At 39.8% G+C, this 21,638-nt stretch overlaps 1 protein-coding gene across 2 annotated transcripts in view; it reads right to left on the bottom strand.

Moving 5' to 3' along the window:
* apaf1 (apoptotic peptidase activating factor 1) overlaps positions 1 to 21,638 on the bottom strand; it is a 200,877-nt gene that overhangs the window by 42,108 nt on the left and 137,131 nt on the right. For both annotated transcript variants that reach the window (XM_080207306.1, XM_080207307.1), the window contains 3 exons: positions 19,814 to 19,933; positions 12,674 to 12,802; positions 2,080 to 2,205 (listed from right to left, as the gene is read on the bottom strand). In XM_080207306.1, the coding sequence (XP_080063432.1) occupies positions 2,080 to 2,205; positions 12,674 to 12,802; positions 19,814 to 19,933 (375 nt within the window). The remainder of the gene's footprint in view (positions 1 to 2,079; positions 2,206 to 12,673; positions 12,803 to 19,813; positions 19,934 to 21,638) is intronic.

The following is a 21,638-nucleotide window of genomic DNA, read 5'->3' as shown; positions in this document are numbered from 1 at the left end:
AGAAACAGCTTGTCAAGTCAAGGCAAAATACTGCGGACACTGGGATGCGAAGCAAGAATCTTTTAACTATACAAATTGATTGTTCAAGTATTGTACTGCAGAATCCCCACTCCTGAGAGCTGGGCTTCTCCTTGCGGCAGCATGGTGGCACAGTGGTTAGCACAATGGCCTCACAATGCCAGGGACCCGGATTCAGTTCCCGGCCTGGGTCACTGTCTGTGTGGAGTTTGCACATTCTCCCCAGACTGCTTGGGTTTCCTCCTGGTGCTCTGCTTTCCTCCCATAGTCCAAAGGTGTATAAGTGTGCATGCTAAATTCTCCTTCAGCGTACCCGAATAGGCACTGGAATGTGGCGACTAGGGGATTTTCATAGTAACTTCATTGCGGTGTGAATGTAAGCCTACTGTGACTCATAATTAAATAAAAACTCTGCATGCTTGTAATAATGTTCACTCACTTGAACAAGGGGTGTTTTTAGGTACCAGGGAGGTCCACACCCTTTCATAGTCAAATCAACAATTCAGCAACAAAAACCTGCATATGCTTTCATTGAATATGGTTGTGAATATGTGGTTAGTAGGCATGCTATATATTTGAATACTAGAGAAGTTATGTTTCTTTCCCACTACTGAGCTCAGAGAAAAACACAATCACTGAATATGTCAGTATCGGTAACTATATCTAAATTTCTGAGTTCAAGTAGGAAAGGAAATTTGAGCAATGTTCCCAAAGGTAGTCGGTCTCAAGTATCTTAAGGAAAGAAAGTTGTATCAACTCCCAGCTCTACTGAGTTTCTTTCATTTTACGCTGGAGTGCCTTGGAAAAGTTCAGCCCAGAATACCAAGGTCCATGGACAAAGTTAGCCAGAAGTGCAGTGAGCTGTTTCAATTTTGCAGTCAGCTCATTTGAAGATATGGTCATAGATCCTGGTGCGTTTTTGGCCTTTTGCAAAGAGTGAGTAAAACTTTGGGATGGAGGTCGAAAGAAGGTGCAAAATTGCACTTCTGGTGAAATTTGGATGAAAAATTTAGAAGCATCTGGTAAGATCTAAAAGGCAATTCAACTAGTTTGTAGCTTCCATCAAGTCTATAGGGGAAGAACAGGGCAAAAAAGATGGTGAAAAGTATTCCAATCTGAAGGCATAAAAGGGGTGAAATAGCTTTCACAGCCATTGTAAGCAGTCTCTTAACACCCTAAAAGTCCAACAGGTTTATTTGGTGCTGCCACATAAACCTGTTGGACTTTAACCTGATGTTGTGAGACTACTTACTGTGCCTATTCCAGTCCAACACTGGCAACTCCACATCATGGCTTCACAGCCAATGGCAGTGCCATATCAGTTGTGGAATATGAAAGGCTTGGATCTTCACTGATGGCACAACCCTGCCACTGCCAGCCTGCTGATTCAGAGTCTGTTGCCATATGCAAGATAATACACTCTTGCCTGTGTTTACAACTGATGAGCACTGGTATATAGGCAGGGTTTCGATATTATGCTCAATGGTCTGAAAGCCAGTGTTGCTTCTCCTTCAGAAAAACATAAAAACAGAATCCTCATTCAAATTTAAACTAAGTACAGCACTGCCACAATCCGTGAAATATAACCTGCTTGACAAGTCAACCAAAAATATCTTACTAAAATAATATGTACAAAAATAGTTACAAGTCAGTCTTCAAAACCAAAGATTTGCTTTCTTCAGTTTCTTTAAATTAACAGGCTAGTAGTCCTTGGTGTGTGTTGTACATGTTACTTTTATGAATGACTCAGTTCTCACCCAAATGCCAGGAAGTTACAAAATTGGCATTAGGACATTAGTCATCTCTTTGTTACAATACTGACATTAAGTTTCCTTCTTTTTCCTTTCAAGATGCTTGTGTGTCACTCAGCAATGCAAGTCACACACATTACAGGCAGGATAAATTAAGCTTTGCTTGTGTGAGTGTTCGTTTGGGTATAGTCCCAGCACAATAATGAACATTTAGGAAACAAATTCAATTCCTACAATATGGTGTGGTTTTACCAAGTCAACCCATGAAAAGAGAAGATATTTGAAAAAAATGAAGGCAAGTGATAGGTACCCTGATTTCACCATTGTCATCTCCGGTCGCCAAGTATTCATTATCCCAAGTGAACCTGCAGCTCCGTACACAGGCACTGTGACCAGTCAAAACATGAAGAGGCATCGTACTGTTCAGGCTCCAAATCTTTAAAAAAAAGCGCACACACACACACGTATCATGTTTCAAATGAAGTTAAAAGTAACTAACACCATATTTTATAAAAATGTACAAACAAATCAGAAAATATATTTGCCAAAATTTCATTCCAAGTATAGCTGCATGTCAAAAGTAGTCTATTGACTGTAAAGACTCTATATAAATACAAGTTGACAACGTTGCAGTGGTACTGATGTCTGGTGTCACGTTTAGTAACAAGTTAACAACAATCGAGCAAAAATTAATAAGGCAATATTAAGGAACATCCAAAGGCTGGGTCCTAGAGGCAGATTTTAAGGAGCATTTTAGAGGAGGAGGAGGTAAACAGGTTTAGGGAGGGAATTCCAGAGCTTAGTGCAGTGGCTAGACTCCCACAAGCTATTAGTTGGCACCTCTAATTTTAGCTGTGCAGAGTGGATACTGATTGCAATAGCCAACATCAAGGTTCCACTGCCTAGGAATGAGTGATGTCACTCTTATATGTGAATTTTATTACGTAGCAGAAGTTTTATTTTTCATGTTCTACACCTGAAAGCTATGGAACATTACCTAAAAGTACATTTGGAACACAGTTGGCTCACTCTTTATCAGCTGCTCTGTCAATGATTAAAATACTAAAGTGACCCTTTTTGTAAAATTATGAGGCGGCTAGGGTTGTACTTCCTGGAATTTAAAATGTTACGGGTGATTTGGCCAAAGTTTGCAAGATATTAAGGAGAAGTGTTAGGGTAGGTGCAGCGGTTGAGTCTAGGATTAAGGCACAAAACCTATAAAGTAGTCAGGCCTTTTTTAGGAGTGAATTTAGAAAGACTTCTACACAAAAACAGTCATAGATTTCTAACTCTCTTCTGCAAAGGGCAGTTGATGCTAGGTTTAATGTTAATTTAAAATCTTGAGATTGCAGGCTTTTTGTCAACCAAAGGCACATAAAGATATGGGGAAAAGGCAGGTATATTGAGTTAGGTCACAGATCAGCCATGATTTCACTGAATGGTAGAACAGGCTCGAGGGGCTGAATGGCCTCCTGCTCCTGTCCTTACGTTAGCTAGTCTTGTTGCCAGAAATATTACAGAAAGCAAAACATCTCGTATCAATAGGAATCCTGATGGTCTTAAAATACCACTTGCTTACTTTGAGTATTCTTCTAAAGTAATGCCAATAGTTATGTTCTACTCAATAAGAAGCTTTGACATCTTTGAACTAATAAATACTTGAATTTCCGGTGCCATATTTAGATTCTGAACGGGTGCAGTAACTCTGCATAATGTATTATTTTTATATCTGCAACATATGTCTCTATTACAGTCGAGCCTTGTAACAGTACTCCTCACAGGTTTACAAATAATGTTGCAGATGATACATATCAGTAATATTCTTTACTGGTTTGGTATTTTGAAAAGCGATTTCCTTGCAGTTTTCCGACTTTGCTCTTCCCCAAGATAATAGTTAATTATTAAAATTAATTTTCATACACTTTAAAATGTCACTTCTTTCAGATAATGACGCAAATTTTATATTTATTTCATTTATCTTTTTCATTCATTCCATCTTTCCTCATAATTATTTGATGATGCACAAAGCAGAAGGCACTGAGAAAATGCTTGGCTAATTATATCTATCACAATTGATGTTATAAATAATAGAATTCAAGCAACAGAAAATACCAATTCATACATGAATTCATCAGTTTTAACATTTAAAAAGTCAACCAAAACCTTCCTCTGCATGCAGTTAATTATTAAATTTAATTTTCATTGACTTTAAAACGTCACTTCTTTCAGATAATGCTGTGAATTTTGTTTTTATTTCATTTATCTTTTCTCTCATAATTATTTTGGTCTTTTCATTCTTCAATATGCTCTTATCTAGGTGAATAAGTGCTTAACCACTCATGAGACAAAAAGGACCATTTAATCAGGGTTAGGGAAAGAAATCATGGGCCACAGCGCTTCTTCTATTTCCAGGTCCATTTCTGCCCCACCCCATTTAATCATCCCCTCACAACCTTCAGTTGCCCAGTTTAGGGATGACACAGTGGCACATTGGTTAGCACTGCTGCCTCACAGCACCAGGGACCCTGGCTCAATTCCAGTCTCAGGTCACTGTCTGTGTGGAGTTTGCACGTTCTTGCCGTGTCTATGTGGGTTTCCTCCCACAATCCAAAGGTGTGTGGATTAGGTTGATTAGCCATGCTAAATTGACCTTTCTCGTGGGACTAGGACCTGGGTGGGATTGTTGTCGGTGCTGGCTCTGCACTGTAGGGATTCTGTGATTGTCGACCATGATCACAGTGGGGTCAAACTTTAACACAGGTTTAGCAAAACCTCTTTGCTTGTGTAGTATATGCCTCTATTTACAAAGCCCATCAAAACCTCAGGTTCCAGTATGATATACTTTATAATCACGGCTCAGTTAGATAATTATACACAGCTTGGTTGTCCCATAATGAAACCAGCTCTGCTTCTTTGAGTTTGGCCCTATGCAAATCTATACAGTAATACCCAAAAGTTATGAACCTCACAGCACTGCAAATAACATCCCATGTACAAGTGAGAACATCTTGAACTAAGTGACATGTTCCACTGGAGCTTGACTCCTGGTTTCACTTTCAAATTTTAAAATGGCAAAACCTTCCAGTAAATTTGCACTATCCAATTCACCTGCAAAAACATGCTATTTTTACTCATACGAGTGGGTGTTGTTAATAACAAAATTACACTTCGTATTGAGTGATAAATATCTTCTCATTTTAAATTGTAACCACACATACAAATGCCCAGAATAGAGCATATGCCTCCCTCCCCACTCTGCCCTTTACTCCAACCACCCGGGGACTTGCTGTTGCTGCAATTGCCACTCCTCCAGGTCTCCCAAGCCCAATCTCCTATCTCTCCTAGAGGGAAACTTCTGTAGGTTTTTAGCAGTCCAGTTTCTGCATGGGAGTGTGAAAGTTCCGCCAAGGGTGGACTACATTACCCAGAATTCAATCTTTGGCACACAGACTCGGGCTCTTTCTCCAAGACAACTGGATCTTGAGCGCCATAGTTTTGTCCCAGAGCGAAGCACCCACTGTGCATTTATTTGTGAGTGCATAGAGGCGTGAGGTGGCTACTTGACGGAAGAGTAGAGCTGTCGGTAAAGGTAAAAGTTGCGAGTTGAGCATGGGCTCCCTGAAGGCAAAGGCCCTGTTATTTAGCACCTTATGCTTCTCCTGGGCCTTGAAATTGATGCACAAGATGTTCGTAATTAACTTGATCCTTCAAGTCTCCTATTTCAAGGCCAAGTTGAATTTTCATCTACCATGCAGATATACCTGGTTTTGAGTATGCAAGTATGTACCACTAACTTTAATTAAATGATGCAGTTTGTTCAATTCTTTGAACCAACACCCTTGTCATTTTTCAAAGATAGCTTTTTGAACATTTTACTAGATACAACCAAGATCAAAGTACAAAATCAAATGGGCATTAAAGCAAGACATTTCTTGATATAAGCATGTAAAAAAACTGAAATCTAGCTTCTTCCTCTAAGTTTTCTTCTCTTCCAGAGGATATTAGGCAACATGCAGGTGTTGTGATATCTGCAATAAACTGGGTTTTGTGAAAGGGACATGTACATTTGGTTGAGAGGGCATGTGATAGATGAAGGACGTTTCTATTTAACAAATGAAGATAATCCTGACAAGTGTAGTGATCACAAGCCTCCATATAACAGTAGCATTCTAGCTAAATTGTGCTCTGGTTGAAGAGGGAGGCAGATGTTTTTGTCAGTGACACAGAGTCAAATTACATAAAGCAACAAGGTCAAATAGGCATCTTTCATAAAGATACGAAGAATGTTCCACAGTTCCTGAATTCACCTTTCTGAAGTTGTTCTAAAACACAAGTATGGCCTGGGCTAAAAAAAAAGTACATCATTTTCTCGCATTGTTCCCTTATACTTTAACAATAGAAAATTGACCTTCCAAGTCATGTTACATTTGGTTCATAACACATAATCCACAGGGTATGCAAAATGCCTTGATTTAACAAATAAACTTGGATCTGTCAACAGTGGAGAACAACGCATGTCTGTCATCCAGATAATGAGATCTACAGTTCCGAGACATAAATGCATGATTAAAAAGGCTGATTAGGGATCTCCTATGGCAGAAAGTCAGACTTGGAAGAAGTCTTTGGAAGTCACCTGATGATCCTTTAATTATGTAACTGTCATGCCAAATAAATTAGGTTTGCCCACCTGAATGTCTGGCATTTACTATCCTGAGCAACAAGGCAGTTTTCCAACAAAGAATTTCTGACTTACAAACTGATAATGACTTGGACAGAAGCCAAAGATTATGAAGGACAATACTGATAGCCTATTGGAATCACAATGAACAGAGATGGAGTCTGATATTCTGGGCCCTCTAAGATTGAGACCTTGAGTAGGATTTTCAGAACTTGATGCCGGTACCAAAAGATAAATCCCTTGATTATCATTGAAACTTATTTAAAAGATGGAAACTTATTTAAGAAGCCATTTTGTCTAAGAACCTTGTCTTTCAAGAACCATCATTTTGAGATTGTTCTAAAACGAATAACAAATCCAATTTGAAGGGAAGCAGTGGCAGACATTTAAGAGGATATGTCAGAATACTCAGATAAAGTATATTCCTGCTGTAAAGAAAAACTCTAAAGGGGGGAAGCCATCATTCATGGTTGACTAAAGAAGTTAAGGAAAGCATCAATCATAGGGAAGAACATATAATGGCGCAAAGATGAGTGGCAGGCCAGTTGATTGGTCAGAATTTAAAGTATAATCGAGAATGACTAAAAGGTTAATCAGGGGAGAGAAATCTGAATACCAGAGGAAGCTAAATAGCAAGTATTTCCACAGGTGTTTACACAGGAAAAAAGTGAATGTTGGTCCTTTGTAGAGTGACAATATGGAGTTAATAGTAGATAATAAGGAAATGGCAGATGAAACAAACATATATTTCGCTTCTGTATTCACCAGGGATGATACAAAGAAACATCCCAGTAATAGCTGTAAATGGGCAGGTGGAGGAGAGAGGGGAACTTGGTGAACTTAAAATCGCTTTGGAAGCAATACTGAAGCTCTGTGCTGACAAGTCTTCGGGTCCTGATGGGACTTCATCCTAGGATCTTAAAAGAGCTAAGGAATGAGTGAGTAGATACATGGTGTTAATTTTCCAAAATCTATTAGATTCTGGGAAGGTTCCATCAGGCTGGTACGTAGCAAATTTAACTCTTCTATTCAAGGGGGGAGGGAGGCAGGAAACAGGAAATAGGCCAGTTAGTTTGATATCGGTCGTAGGGAACATGTTAGACAAACACAAGGTAATTGTGAAGAATCAGCATGGTTTTACGAAAGGAAAATCATGCTTAATTAATTTACTAGAATTATTTAGAGGATTAACATGTGCCATGGATAGATGGGAACACGGATATACATGGATTTCCAATAGAGAACTTGATAAAGTGCCGCATCAAAGGCTATTGCAAAACAAAAGCTCATGGTTTAAGGGTAACATTTTGGTCTGGATTGCAGAAAGGCTGGTTGGCAGAAAACAGAGCACCATGAATGAATCTCTGTCTGATTTGCAAGAAGTGATGAGTGGAGGCCCATACGAGTCTGTGCTGGAGCATCAACTTTTTAAATTTACATCAGGGACATAATGAAGGGAGCAAAGGCCCCATACTTTAATTTACAAATAATACAAAAATAGGTAGGAAAGCATATTGTGAAGAAGCCACCAGGGGTGCGATTCTCCCAAAAAAAAATTCTAAGTGCCAAATTTGCATGAAAACTGGAGTAATCCCTGCTGGTCTTTTTAGCTTGATTTCCAGAATGAATCTCCCACACGCTGAGCACTGCAGAGTGCTCTAGCGTGCTTCACTCTGAAAATCTGCGCAGGCCACTGCACGTGTTGATCTGTCAGTGCCGAGATTGGCGCACGCGCAGTGGCCCTGCACTGCTGGCCTTCCAATTGCTGCCAAAACCATCACCCTCCCCGGCCAGTCCCAATCTCCTTGACCACTGCCCCCAACAGTCCCAACTCCCCCCTCCCCACACCCCTCTCTGGCTCCTGATGGACAGTGCCAAGGTACCCCTTGTGCATTGCCAGTTTGTCCCTTGAGCAGTGCTGAGGGCCAGGCTGGCCCTGCCCAAGGGCACTCCTCTTAACCCCGACCTGCTAGGGGGACCTCAATGGCCCCTATTCCCTCCAGCGGGATAGACTGCCTGTCCCCCATCCATGGGCAGCTGTTGTAACCCTGCTGGTGGGAACCACTCCTTTGGGGTAGGGAGGGGAATGCTCATTAAGTCCTGGCCCGCTAATGAAATGCCAATGTTAATTTAAATACTGAAATCAGCTCCACGCCGATTTCCAACAAAGATCTTGAGACTCTGCTGGCATTCACATAGATAGTGAACATGTGTTCAAGGTCTCTGTGGATTCTTTAATTGGAATGAAAGATTTTTTAAAAACAAAGCATTCTCATGAATCTGCAAAGTCTCTTGTAAACAAGAAATTAGGAATTGGTTGTCAGGTTGATTTGGAAGCTAGAACAATTACAACACTTTGGCTACTTTAGAAGGATTAATAGTTATGATGACACAGCTATTTCCTGATATTTCAGTAGCTTCTCACACTCAGATTAAGTTTATTCAGGTTGCAAATTACTGCAGTCCCTGACAGTTAATTTCAGTAACATGACTGCAGGGTTAACACTCTGGGGTCCAGACCACCATGATACAATAGCAGTTGATAATGGTCATTCACCCTTATCTCTGTCCCAGCTTGAGTTCTAGTTTGTCGAATGTGGCACTCTGAAAGCTTGTGAGTTTACTATCAAGTAAATCGGTTGGACTAAAACCTGGTGTTGTCAGACTTTTCACTCTGAAACCAACAGGCTAGAAGTTTCATATTCTTTAAACACTAATTCATCCTTTCATAATAAGATGTTTAAACTTCCCAGGTGGCTGCAAAGTTTGCCTATTCAAGTCCATGTTTACCCAGATGTTGGCCACACTATCAAATACTGCACATTGGCATAGTGGTTAGCACTGCTGCCACACAGCACCGGGACCCGAATTCAATTCCCAACTTGGGTCACTGCCTGTATGGAGTTTGCACATTCTCTCCGTGTTTGCGTGGGTTTCTTCTGGGTATTTCAGTTTCCTCCCACAGTCTGAAAGATGTGCTGCTTAGGTGCATTGACTCAAACAGGCCCAACAGTGTGCTGACTAGGGGAATTTCACAGTAATTTCATTGCAGTGTGTTAATGTAAGCCTTAGTTGTGACTAATAAATAAACTTTACTTAGTCCAAGTGTTTCAAGTCATATATGTTAAGTTGTAGCCACCTTAGCAGAGTTTGGGCCATTTTTACAAAGTGTGATCAGTCTATATTATCCAATCCTCACGCTTGTACTGAGTGTGACATCTTAATGGTCTGTTACAAGGTGCATATTGACAGTGAGTGCTATAACTTGCAGTCCAGAAAGGTATTGCCTTGATGACTCAATCACAAGTTCATCTTGAGTGAACAACCTGGTCACCTGTGGCTTTGCTAACCATTTATGACATCAGTGGTCACGAAGGATGAGCTCTGGCAATCTCAGAGATTGTTTCACCCAAAAACCACTAGTGAGGGCAGAACAATGAAAGGACTGGATTGGGTTGAACTTCCAGGTTGATTTCATTCCAGGCTTAACTGTCAGCGGACACCTTTGAAATGTCCTTTCCTTGTTAGCGATTCTGTGCCACTGAAAATCTCAAGCAGTTTCAGGGAAGCAGACCTTCAGTTATGTGGGAGACTGAAGAAGCTGCAGTTGATCGTTCTTCAGGGCAGAGAATAATAAAGTGGAGGCTTTGCGGAGTTGTTCAAAGCCATGGATTGTTTAGACAGAATAAATAAGGTGAAGCAATTCCCAATGGCAGAAGGGTCAGTCACCAGAGGAAACAGATTTAAAACGATTGTTGAAAAAAACCCAGAGGCAACATGAGAAGAACACTTCTTTTTATGCAGTCTGTTGTTACGGTCTGGAATGCACTGCCTGGAAGAGCGTTGGAAGGAGATTCAATAGTAACTTCAAAAGAAATACTTTAAGGGAAACTAAATTAAAGGGAAAAGGGCAGAGGAGTGGAGCTAATTAGACAGCTCTTCCCAAAGTCAGCATGGACACTATGGCCTCCTCTGTGCTATACCATTCTATGATATATTGCGACTAGTCTGAATTTCTCTCTTATGTTTACATATGATCAAATATCTACTTGTAAAAATCAGTTAATACCTAAACAGTATTCTGTAGGCAAATAGAAATAGAATGCTGTTATTTATCAACCAGAACAACTTTTATACGGCAATGCAGCAGTCTTGATTTTTGACAGCAGATTGGGTAATAAGTGTTTACTGTCTACATAATTCAATGAAACAATTCATTCCAGGAATATAAAAAGATTCATTTAGGATTGCTTACTGCATCCAAATTGATCTATGGCTCTGACAACCTGCAAAATAATTCAAACTATAGATTGCTATTTGGGATGTACAGATCATGAAAGACTTGCATGTTCTACAATGTATTCTTTCAAATTTCCTACCCAGATCAATTAGATTTTTGCCGTAGCAATTTATCTTGTTTATACTGCAGCCGTAAAATGTTAGACAAAGGCTGCCAAATTTGAAGGGTAAATCCAAATTGAATCAATAAACCTCAAGTTATGTCATGCTCCAACCATTGCAAAAGATGTTTGTCTTTCTCCGTCAACTTGCAATTCTGAAGGTTTGAAGTAACAGAAATACTCAAAATCAACTTACAAATCATAAATGTTTCAGCTGATCGTATTTGGAGAACCCAAAACCTGGCTTTAAATCACCGGTTTTGAGAAGGGCTTGAAGTTTGACCTGAAAGGTCACATGGACTGTTTCTGAAACCTGATGAGGTCTATTTAATATGATTCCTGATGTTGGTAAGTTCTAAACATAGTTCCTCTTTCCACTGTCCTTCACGAGAACATTGGGTCTAAACATTTTCACTTCGATTAGAATGCTGAAGAATCACTATCAGCTAGATTGAGAGACTGCATTCCATTGAGTCCTTAATATTCAGATCAAAAAAGTTCTCTGAAATAAATTATCTGGGACAGTACACTTTGATCTAATATACATTCATGAATTTACACAACTATGTTCTACATATTAACAGATTACAAAAATCAATAACATAGAACACACAATTATTCAGAAAGTTGTCAAGTAGCTTTTGATGGGAGTAAAACTAAAGGTTAAACCCTTGATCAAGATTTTAAATTTCCTTAACCTATGAAATTCTGACGATAATACACAATTCATCTGCTATTAGGACAAAGATTTTTTTTAAAGATTATTACATTGTGTATTACATTGCAGGTGAAGTGGTTAAGTTTTAGTTCTGCAACATGACCACAATATACCCCATGAACCCATTATATGATGTTGTCTCTATTGTATCTTTCTGACTTGTGTGTTTATGTCTGCATTCTTTATTCATTTTTCCATTCTAAAATTATATTTTCTGCATTCATCAAGCAGAGGAATAAGCAATGTTCCAGTCTTAGTATTATCAGTGTTTTCCATTTTCAGATCTCTTATAGATTTTACTTGATAGGGTTTAGAAAAGGTGAGGGGGGAGCTGATTGAAACTTACAGAATACTGAAAGGCCTAGATAAAGTGGATGTGGGGAAGATGTTTTCATTAGTAGGAGCAACTAGGATCTGAGGGCACAGCCTCAGAATAAAGGCATACCCTTTAGAACTGAGATGAAGAGGGATTTCTTCAGCCAGAAGGTGGTAAATCTATGGAATTTGTTGCCTCAGACAACTGTGGCAGCCAGCTCATTGAGTGCATTTAAGACAGAGATAGATTGGTCCTTGATTGATGATGGAATCAAAAGTAACAGGGAAAAAGCAAGAGAATGGGGTTGAGAAGCTTGTCAGCCATGACTGGATGGTAGAGCAGTCTTGATGGGCCAAATGGTCTAATTTTGCTCCTATATCTTATGGTCTTACAGCGTGGCCAAATATGGTGTAGAAGCTCTCCTATAATGGATCTTAAACCAAACAAGAGCACCAGTCCTTTACACTAGTGTGACTTTTCCACTGCTGATGCTTAACTCTTCACATGCATCAAGTATCATTAAAAGCACTACAATAAATAATCAAGTTTAAAATCTGGAGATAAATCAGCTATACATATGGTATAGTACAGATGGAAGTGTTGATTCAGAAAAATTAATCCCTTCTATAGTCTGTGTCGCATACAAATTATTAGGCTCACATCACCTTGCTATACTTTCCTGTAGCACTACAGTCTCAACCAAGTTATCCCATGCACAGAAACGAGATACAATTTTTGAACAGATATATCATGGTATTTATTTCGGACTTTAGAACAAAAATAAACACTAACCTTGGCACTTTTATCTGCAGAAACAGAAGCAATTTTATTGCCATTGGGTGATGCATCACATGACAGAACTGCTGCTCCCTTATGACAATCGTAGTTCTTCAGCAACTCGCCAGAGATGTAATTCCATACCTAAGTATTCAAAGTAATTCGTTATGAAGGTCTGATGTAACCTTGAAATAAATTGAAGGTTATGGATGAAGTTTTATGCTGTAAAGAAAATTCGAAAACATTCTGCACCGGATCTGCATTGACCAAATTATCACTTAGATTTAAGTGAGAATCAAGTACATTTGTTTCCATATATGTTAGATACTTCAAACTCGTCTAAGTCCACATAACTAAATGCCAACATAATTAAACTTTTATGATTCAATAAAACTCAATATAAAGTTTCAAATATCCCAATGATTGATCAGCATCTTAAAAGAGACAAATTCTTATTCTGGATGCAACCCAAACACCTTGCCATTTGGCTGCAGCAGAACAAAAATGAAAGAAAAATTCTAATCCCATGAAAAGATCACAAACAACAGATAACTGCTTACTGAATGTCAAGCATCTTCGCAAATAAGGTTCAACTAACATGGACACAAGCCAATCTCACTGAGAATCTGTACCGCATTATTATTTATAAGGTCTGTTCCGTTCTTAATTTCACTGTCCCCTGTATATTTACCTCTTTATCTTTGGCCGCAGTAATATTCCAGGCTTGAACTGTGCTACATCAGTATGTTGCCGGGAGATGCAGCACTCAGATGCATGGATGGGAATGGAATTAATGGCATTGAAATAGTAGATGCCCCACTAAACTCATCAACAAAGTTAGGTTTGTCCATTCAAGTGCATGTGAATTTTTAAAGTTGTTTAAATCTTCATTATTGCCAAACAAAAGCTCTTCAACACTTATACAAGTGTAGAGTTGTATTGTTTCAGATTTAGATTTTGTCTGACATTTTAAACCGTTTTATCTTTCCTCATCTCTTTTTATCTTTCTTCCTTAACCTTATCTTCCCCGTTTCTCATATTATACTTTCTGTACGTGAATCATTTTATTTTAAATATTCTAACTTGTATTTCCTTGTTTAGATTTTGCATGCCCCAAAGTCTGATTTGTTAAGGAGACACACAGTTCCTTTCCCAGTTCACACTGGTCCCAGATCCCCTGATGAAGATGGCTTTCTAATCACAGCAAGTTGAGGTGCAAAAGCACATGGAAAATCTGTAAGTGCAAACGTAACCAAGATCTGGCATTTTACATTTGCTGCTGACCACAAAAGCTGAGCCAATTTGTAGCTGACATATTCTTTCAATTTTCAGTGGCTGCTAAACAAAGTTTCAATGCTTCCAATGCTAGACGCTGGAGCAGACTGACACGAGGACTTCAGTCTTGGTATTTAGCTTTAGTTTCTATTTCTCACAGTGCTTTTCAGTAGCAAAGTCCACAAATGCCACACTTTCACACCTTCTCTGAGAAATGCAGGAGATGATGATGGTCCAATCGAAATTCTAGAGACCTCTCATTTTTTGTTATGAATTTCACATTTCAATTTATTGAAATTAAACAATGCATTTTTCAAATGAATATTTTAACGTGTGGAGTACTTATTTCACAAACTATCAGTAATTATCTATAAAAAGCCTCAAGGTTTGCTGACAATGTTTGGTATCACATGTTTTGTGGGCAGGCTATGCTTTACTACATACTGAGTAAATTTGGCTTCCTATCTGCATTACATCAATAATAGATAAACTTATTCGATCTAGCCCATTCACAAGGGAGTTTGTAATAACTTTAATTATTTTAAAATTCGTTGTTTTTAACCTAAAAGCTAGTGAACGTTTTAATAGCTGTTTGTGTTTCATGCTCTGAATAAAATCTTGTTGGAAATTTCACACTGGGGCTGTTCGTTAGAACTTTTCACGCTCATGCATAATGCATGTTTTGTACAAGCTCAGATATCAAACTCCTTTCTTATTCATGAAATAAACTAAAAGCAGAGGAGATAATTAAACTAAAAAATAAAAATGAGATCATTCTTGGTGTTAAGATAGGCAGACCCTTATGCTATTATAGGCAGTAGAATGTCACACCATTTAAATTATAAACAGAATCATTTGTCGAGAGATTGTCTCCTCTCCTCTGGTCCTTCCAGGGTTCCACAGAGATTAAGCAGCCTTCACCCTTTGAGGGAAGATGGTGGTGCAGTGGTAATGTCACTGTACTAACAATCCTGAGGCCCAAGCTCATCTTCTGGGGACAGAGGTTGAAATTTCATCTCAGCCGCTGGTGCAATTTAAATTCAATTAATGACATTTGGAATTGAAAGCTCGTCTCTGTAATGGTGACCATTGACTGTCATAAAAAACACATCAAGTTCACTACTGTTCTTTAGGGAAGGAAAATCTGCTGTCCTTATCTGGTCTGACCTACATAGTATCATAAAATCCTACAGCGCAGGAGGCCGCCATTTGGCCCAACGGGTCTGCACTGACTCTCTGAAAGAGCATCTTATCCAGGCCCAGGCTCACCACCTCACCAATCCCCATAACCCCACACATTTAGCATGGCTAATCCACTTAACGAACACCCAGATGAAACCCACACAGACATGGAGAGGAGATACAAACTCCACACAGAGACAATCACCAAAGGTTGGAATCGAATCCGAGTCCTGGCGTTGTGAGGCAGCAGTGCTAACCACTGCGCCACCCACATGTGACCCCAGAATCAGAGCAATGTGGTTGACTCTCAGCTGTCCTCTGAAATGACCAAGGGTAACTAGAGAAGGGCAACAAATATCGGCTTTGCCTGCGATGTCCACATTTCATGAAAGAATACATTTTTAAAAACCCTCAGAGCAGCATAGTGAAGGATTTGGGGCATTGGAACAAACTGACCGACCTTCATCCTTAACCAGAGACACAAAAGGGAAGAAGTAATAATACTGCTCACTGAAAATAAATTAAAAACAAACACCTATTTTCAAAAATGGTTCAGCAATTGGTAAGGATCTTTCCAACAGTGTCACAAAGTTCCTAGTGAGGAATGAAACACACTGACTAACAAGTGTACAAAATTACCATTAATATTTTATGAAACAGCACAGTACATGATTTTATACCAATGTTTGCAGTATACAAAACAAGTTTGCAGAATCAGAATTCTAAGTTTGGTTTAATAAGACAAAATTCTGGTTAAACCAAGATTTTAATTTGAGAGATAATGCCTGGGGGCACCATAAAACAGATGGAGGACATAAAACATGGAAAAGGATATTTTGGCCTTGGAGGGAGTGCAGAAGAGGTTTACTAGGCTGATGCTGGAGTTGAGGGGGTTGAGCTATGAGGAGAGGCTGAATAAACTAGGCTTGTACTCGTTAGAGTTTAGAAGAATGAGGGGAGATCTCATTGAGACATATAAGATGATGAATGGGATGGATAGGATAGAGGTGGAGAGACTCTTCCCGCTCAGAAAGGACAGTAGGACTAGGGGGCACAGCCTCAAGATAAAGGGGGGACGGTTTAGAACGGAGTTGAGGAGGAACTTCTTCACTCAAAGGGTGGTGAATCTCTGGAATTCTCTGCCCGTTGAAGTGGTGGAGGCTGTCTCGCTAAATATTTTTAAGACGCGGGTTGATGGGTTTTTGATAAGCGAGGGGATTAAGGGTTATGGGGAGAGGGCGGTAAAGTGGAACTGAGCCACGACAGATCAGCCATGATCTTATTGAATGGCGGGGCAGGCTCGAGGGGCTAGATGGCCTACTCCTGCTCCTAGTTCTTATGATCTTATGTTCTTATGTAAAACAGTGACTTTCACATCCACATAAAGAAATTAGTGGATATCATTTCCTGGGCAAGAGGTTAGGCAGGGAATGGGCTATTTCAATTTGCTCAAAATCAGTGACAGCAAAACAGTGGCAGAGCAAAAAAATAGCGGACCATGTTTGAAAAATTGCTTCCTTTCTCAGCTTGCTGAGCAGCTTAGTAGGGATCCTATTACGGTGCACAAGATAGGAGAGCAGTTTTGATTATGTGATCATATCACTGGAATAGAATGTCCATGAAGAAATAAATAAAAAAGTGGCCCAAAACTATTGTTGCGTAAAGGGGGAGAGCTGGGCATATATCAATGGTTTGGATGAGGGAAGCAAATGTAAAATTTCCAAGTTTGCTGACGACACAAAATTAGGTGGAACAGTGAGTGGCATGGAGGAAGTAGAATCTAGACAAGTTGAGTGAGTGGGTAAATACATGGCAGATGAAATATAACTGGATAAGTTTGAAGCTATCCACTTCGGTAAGAAAAATGGAATGGCAGATTAACTAAATGGTGATGGATTGAGAAATGTTGATGTACTAAGGGACCTGGGTGTCCTTGTACACCAGTCACTGAAAGCAAGCATGCAGCTGCAGCAAAGGTTAAGGAGGCAAATGTTGGCCTTTGTTTAAAAGAGGGTTGCAGTACAAGAGCAAGGATGCCTACTGCAGCTGTACAATGCCTTGCTGAGGCCACACCTGGAGTAATGTGTGTGCAGTTTTGGTCTCCTTGCCTAGGAACGGATACACGTGCATAGAGGGAATGCAGCAAAGGCTCACCAGACTGATTCCTAGGATGGCAGGATTGTCATAGGAAGAGAGACTAGGTTGGGTAGGCCTGTATTAACTGGATTTAGACAAATCAGAAAGGATCTCATTGAAATGTATAAAATTCTGACAGGGCTGGACAGACTGGATGCAAAGATGATGTTTCTGCTGTCCAGAACAATGGGTTAAGGTTTCAGGACCCAGGGTAGGCCATTTAGGACTGAAATTAGGAGAAATTTCTTCACTCAGAACGTGTGAACCTGTGAATTCTCTACCATATAAAAGTTATGGAGGCCAAGTCAATGAACTTATTTAAGGAATAGATAGATTATTAGACACGAAAGGCATCAAGCAGCATGGGGAAAGAGTGGAAGTACGGCTTTCAGATAGAGGATCAGTTGTGATCATATTGAATGGTGGAGCCCAGGTTTGATGGGCTGAATGGCTCCACTTGCCCAGGTCATAGTACAGGTCCCATTCATTGGATTGTTGTAGCTGTTAGGATATCTACAGAATAAATATAGGAAGTAATTAAAGAAATGTTGCTGGAACTATAATCAAAACTAATACTGGTCAGGTAAGAAGTCAAAGTAGCAAAGAGTATCAACGGTACAGGTGGCAGCATTCAAAACATACAAAGAAGATGGCTTTCTGTAGGATTGGATAAACAATGAAAATGAAGTAAAGCACATGAAAAGAACAGAGAAGCCAAGTGAAACACAAGATTTTATTCACTTATATGTCCATAAACACAGGGGGACAGAAAATACTTGTTCATTTAAAGATGACAGTTGGATTGAAACCAAGGGCAAAGAAACAAAAGAATGAAATAACAAGTATGCATGAAGAAGTGGGAAATAGCACACCAAGTGGCGAGTTTCTAATAAGGAGAGAGTAGTTAGATAATATTCAAGCCAGAACGGACATGATCATGCAAAGCTAGGTGCTACCCGCCCCAGACAATGTACTCTCTTTACTCAAAATAAACGGGGATTGAAATTAATTAAGTTTTCCCACATTTGGAAGTGGTTCCCAAGGATAAGCCGGTAGCTAACTTTGCTCCTTAAAAAGGAAGTGGTGAGACATCCTGGAAACTATGGAAGCGTATCTTTTCTGGGGAAGGGGTGACCTATTCAAGAAGGACGGGTTTTCCCTGAACTGAAGGGGGCTGATATCCTGGCGAGGAAATTTGCTAGAGTCACTTGGGACGTTTAAACTAGGGGTTTGGACCCAAAGCAATAGGGAAATAGAAGAGAAGGTTGAGGACAGCACAGAAGTTAAACAGGGCACATCAAATAGTAAAGGCTGTGTCAGTAATCCTAGTACTAGACAGGTCAGGCAAAAACAAGACAAATAGCAAGGGAAGTCCAGATTAAACTCCATTTATTTCAAAGCAAGAGGCCTGACGGGCAAGGCAGATGAACTCAGGGCATGGATGGGTACTTGGGACTGGGATATTATAGCAATTACTGAAATATGACTAAGGGAAGGACAGGACTGGCAGCTTAACTATTGGCCAGTGAGCCAATAGTAGGTAAGTTGTTGCAAGGTATTTTGAGAGACAGGATCTGCAGGCATTTAGAGACACAAGGATGGATTAGGGACAGTAAGCATGGCTTTGAGAGGGTCCAGAGGGGCAACTTTTTCACTCAAAGGGTGGTGAGTCTCTGGAATTCTCTGCCTGTTGAAGTGGTGGAGGCTACCTCGCTGAATATATTTAAGTCATGGGTAGGTAGGTTTCTGATAGACATGGGAATTAAGGGTTATGGGGAGAAAGCGGGAAAGTGGAACTGATCCACTTCAGATCAGCAATGATCTTGCTGAACGGTGGGGCAGGCTCGAAGGACTAGATGGCCAACTCCTGTTCCTATTTCTTATGTTCTTATTCTTTACTCTTTGCTCTGCTTCCAATCAAAGCGATTAGGCCTTTGAATTCTGGGAGTTTGAGTTGAGCCCAAAATAATAGGATTCAAGTTTGCACTGATGCCACATGAAATACGTTTGGCAACTTCTCGTGCACCTGGACCGGTGGCACAATTATTTCAAATCCTGGTCCAATTGGATTATGCTCAGATAGATTGTGGGGATGAAAAATTTGGAAATCGGAAAAAAAAATTGTACTGGTGCAGTACTGATTCTCTCCTGGAGGAGCATTTAGACAACAGTGTCGTAACTTGAAAAGAAGGGGGCCTCAAATATACACGTGGACATGCTGCATCAAAAGGCTGAATTCTCAGAGTCAAAACTGGATGACAAACATTGTAGAATCCTATGGTGCAGAGGCGGCCATTTGGCCCATTGAGTCTGCACTGACCACAGTCCCACCCATATCCCCATAACTCTATGCATTTACCCTAGCTAGATAATCACAGGGAATCTTGTATGTAAACCAAATTATTTAAAGTGTCATGTGAGGGACCTTACATTTGAATTACTTCTCCCTAAATGGTAGTTTCCTTGACAATATTATGAAAAGTAAAAAAAAAACCCAACATGTTTTGACTTTATATGTTGACATCAAGTTAAAAGCAACTTTATTCATTATGTATTCCTTACCTTGGCGGTTCCATCAAAAGACCAGGACAGAAGTTGGGGTTCCCCCAACAGCTTGAAGTTTTTCACTTGTTCGGTGTGTCCTTCAAGGACTTTGCATTCCTCGGTGCGCCAATTCCATACCTATATTTAAAACATAAAGAAAGATTAAACATGAATCTTCTCAGCATTGCTCTATCCTGAGGCAACCAATATTTTTCAGTCAACCGGGAAAGAGATAGTTATCACGGTTTGTTCATACTTGCACTCTGCCCCAACACAGTTCTTACATTCATGTTTACTTCTGAAACGGTTGTTGCGTGACTAAACCACTATTTTAGGTGGCTCCAGATGATCATTTCCAATTTTATTTTCTCATCCCAATACTATATATAATGGCTCACTGTGCAGAGAATAGGTCTTGCTAACCATTTCCCTCAGTCAGTTACACACTTGTAATGGAATCTGCCCTCTGGGAAAAGCCCGTACATGAGAGTCCAGTTGAAAGTGAAATTTTTAACTCAAGTACTGATGCTTTAATGCTGTTGTATTCAGGCCATCCCTGATTAACTTGGTTCAGTTAACATATCGCTTGGGGCATTCTAAGAATACAAAAGGCTGCTACATAAACGTGATTTGCTCCTTCTTTTTCCATTAGTGTCTCAGTGGATTCAGATTGATTTTTTTTTCCCCAAGAAAAAGAACATGAACTCTTGACAGTTCTAACCACCTTTTAAAAAGTGCAGTCATGCAATTATCAGAACCTACTGAACCGACAGTGGCCCATATTTTGCAGTCGTAATGGCTGTGAAATCATCAGCATCACCATCATTACTCCTCTGAAACTGACAGCAACCTCTGGAGACTGCACATGCGCAGCTGAAGTGGAAATCCCAGAAGTTGTTGTCAGTGATTCCACACTTCTCCAGCACATGCACTTTGAAGTCCCCAGCACAATGCAATCAGTTGGGAGTTACTGAACTGATGGGAACTTCCAATCTTATTCTCTTCTGTTCACTGTATAAATCGCCTTGACAAAGATAAGCCTCGTTGAATGAGGTATAGTCGGGATTTTAACAGTGGCCTAAATTAATTACTGCTAAACAGCTTCAGTGTCTCTGAAAATGTAATATTTGTTGAACATAAATTACTCAAGAAAGATAAATTCTACATTTGCCATCAGTGCGAACACCTCAGTCTGATCAGGTGGTTATCCAGCTTGATGGTGGCGCTAGTCTTGGATACCTGAAGTTATCCTCGGCTTGGTGGCAGATTCATACTTATGTCAGGTGAGTGGAAATTCACATCACACTGAATGCTGAACCTTTGTGCAGAGCTGACTCCAAGGTCATCGGAGTGTGTCAATGCTTCACTGCCGACTGGAAAGCCAAGCCCATTGTCTGAATTTATACCCAATTATTCATAATAGTTTTATGGCTTAACTTACACACATTTAAACGCCATAAAACAAGTTCTACATTTTAGAGAAGACAATGCATGTAAATGCTTAAGGCACATTGCCCTAATTTGCAGGGAATGTCCTTCAATGCTCTGACATGCATCATTTCTGCTGCCAGTTACAGTTTTGGTCAAAAGGATTTAAACTACAATTTTTTCACAGTGAAACTGGAGCTACAAATATAAATTTATAATAGAATGTAATCGCTACAATCCTATGCATTAAAAGAAGTAGAAGTAAACAATCTGCCTGCAGTGATCTAGTATTTTATTTAAAATCAGGTTTCTTTTAACACTGTTGTGACCCAGATCTGTAATCCTGGCTCAGCGGTCAAATTCACATGGGTAATAAATTGCTGAGTGCCTCTATGCCTACTTTATTTGTACATAC

The sequence above is a fragment of the Carcharhinus amblyrhynchos genome, chromosome 19, assembly GCF_965287045.1.
Source record: "Carcharhinus amblyrhynchos chromosome 19, sCarAmb.v2.hapA, whole genome shotgun sequence".
Classification (NCBI taxonomy): Eukaryota; Metazoa; Chordata; class Chondrichthyes; order Carcharhiniformes; family Carcharhinidae; genus Carcharhinus; species Carcharhinus amblyrhynchos.
Note: the sequence above shows the minus strand (reverse complement) of the source record. Positions and strands in the feature narration are given on the sequence as shown.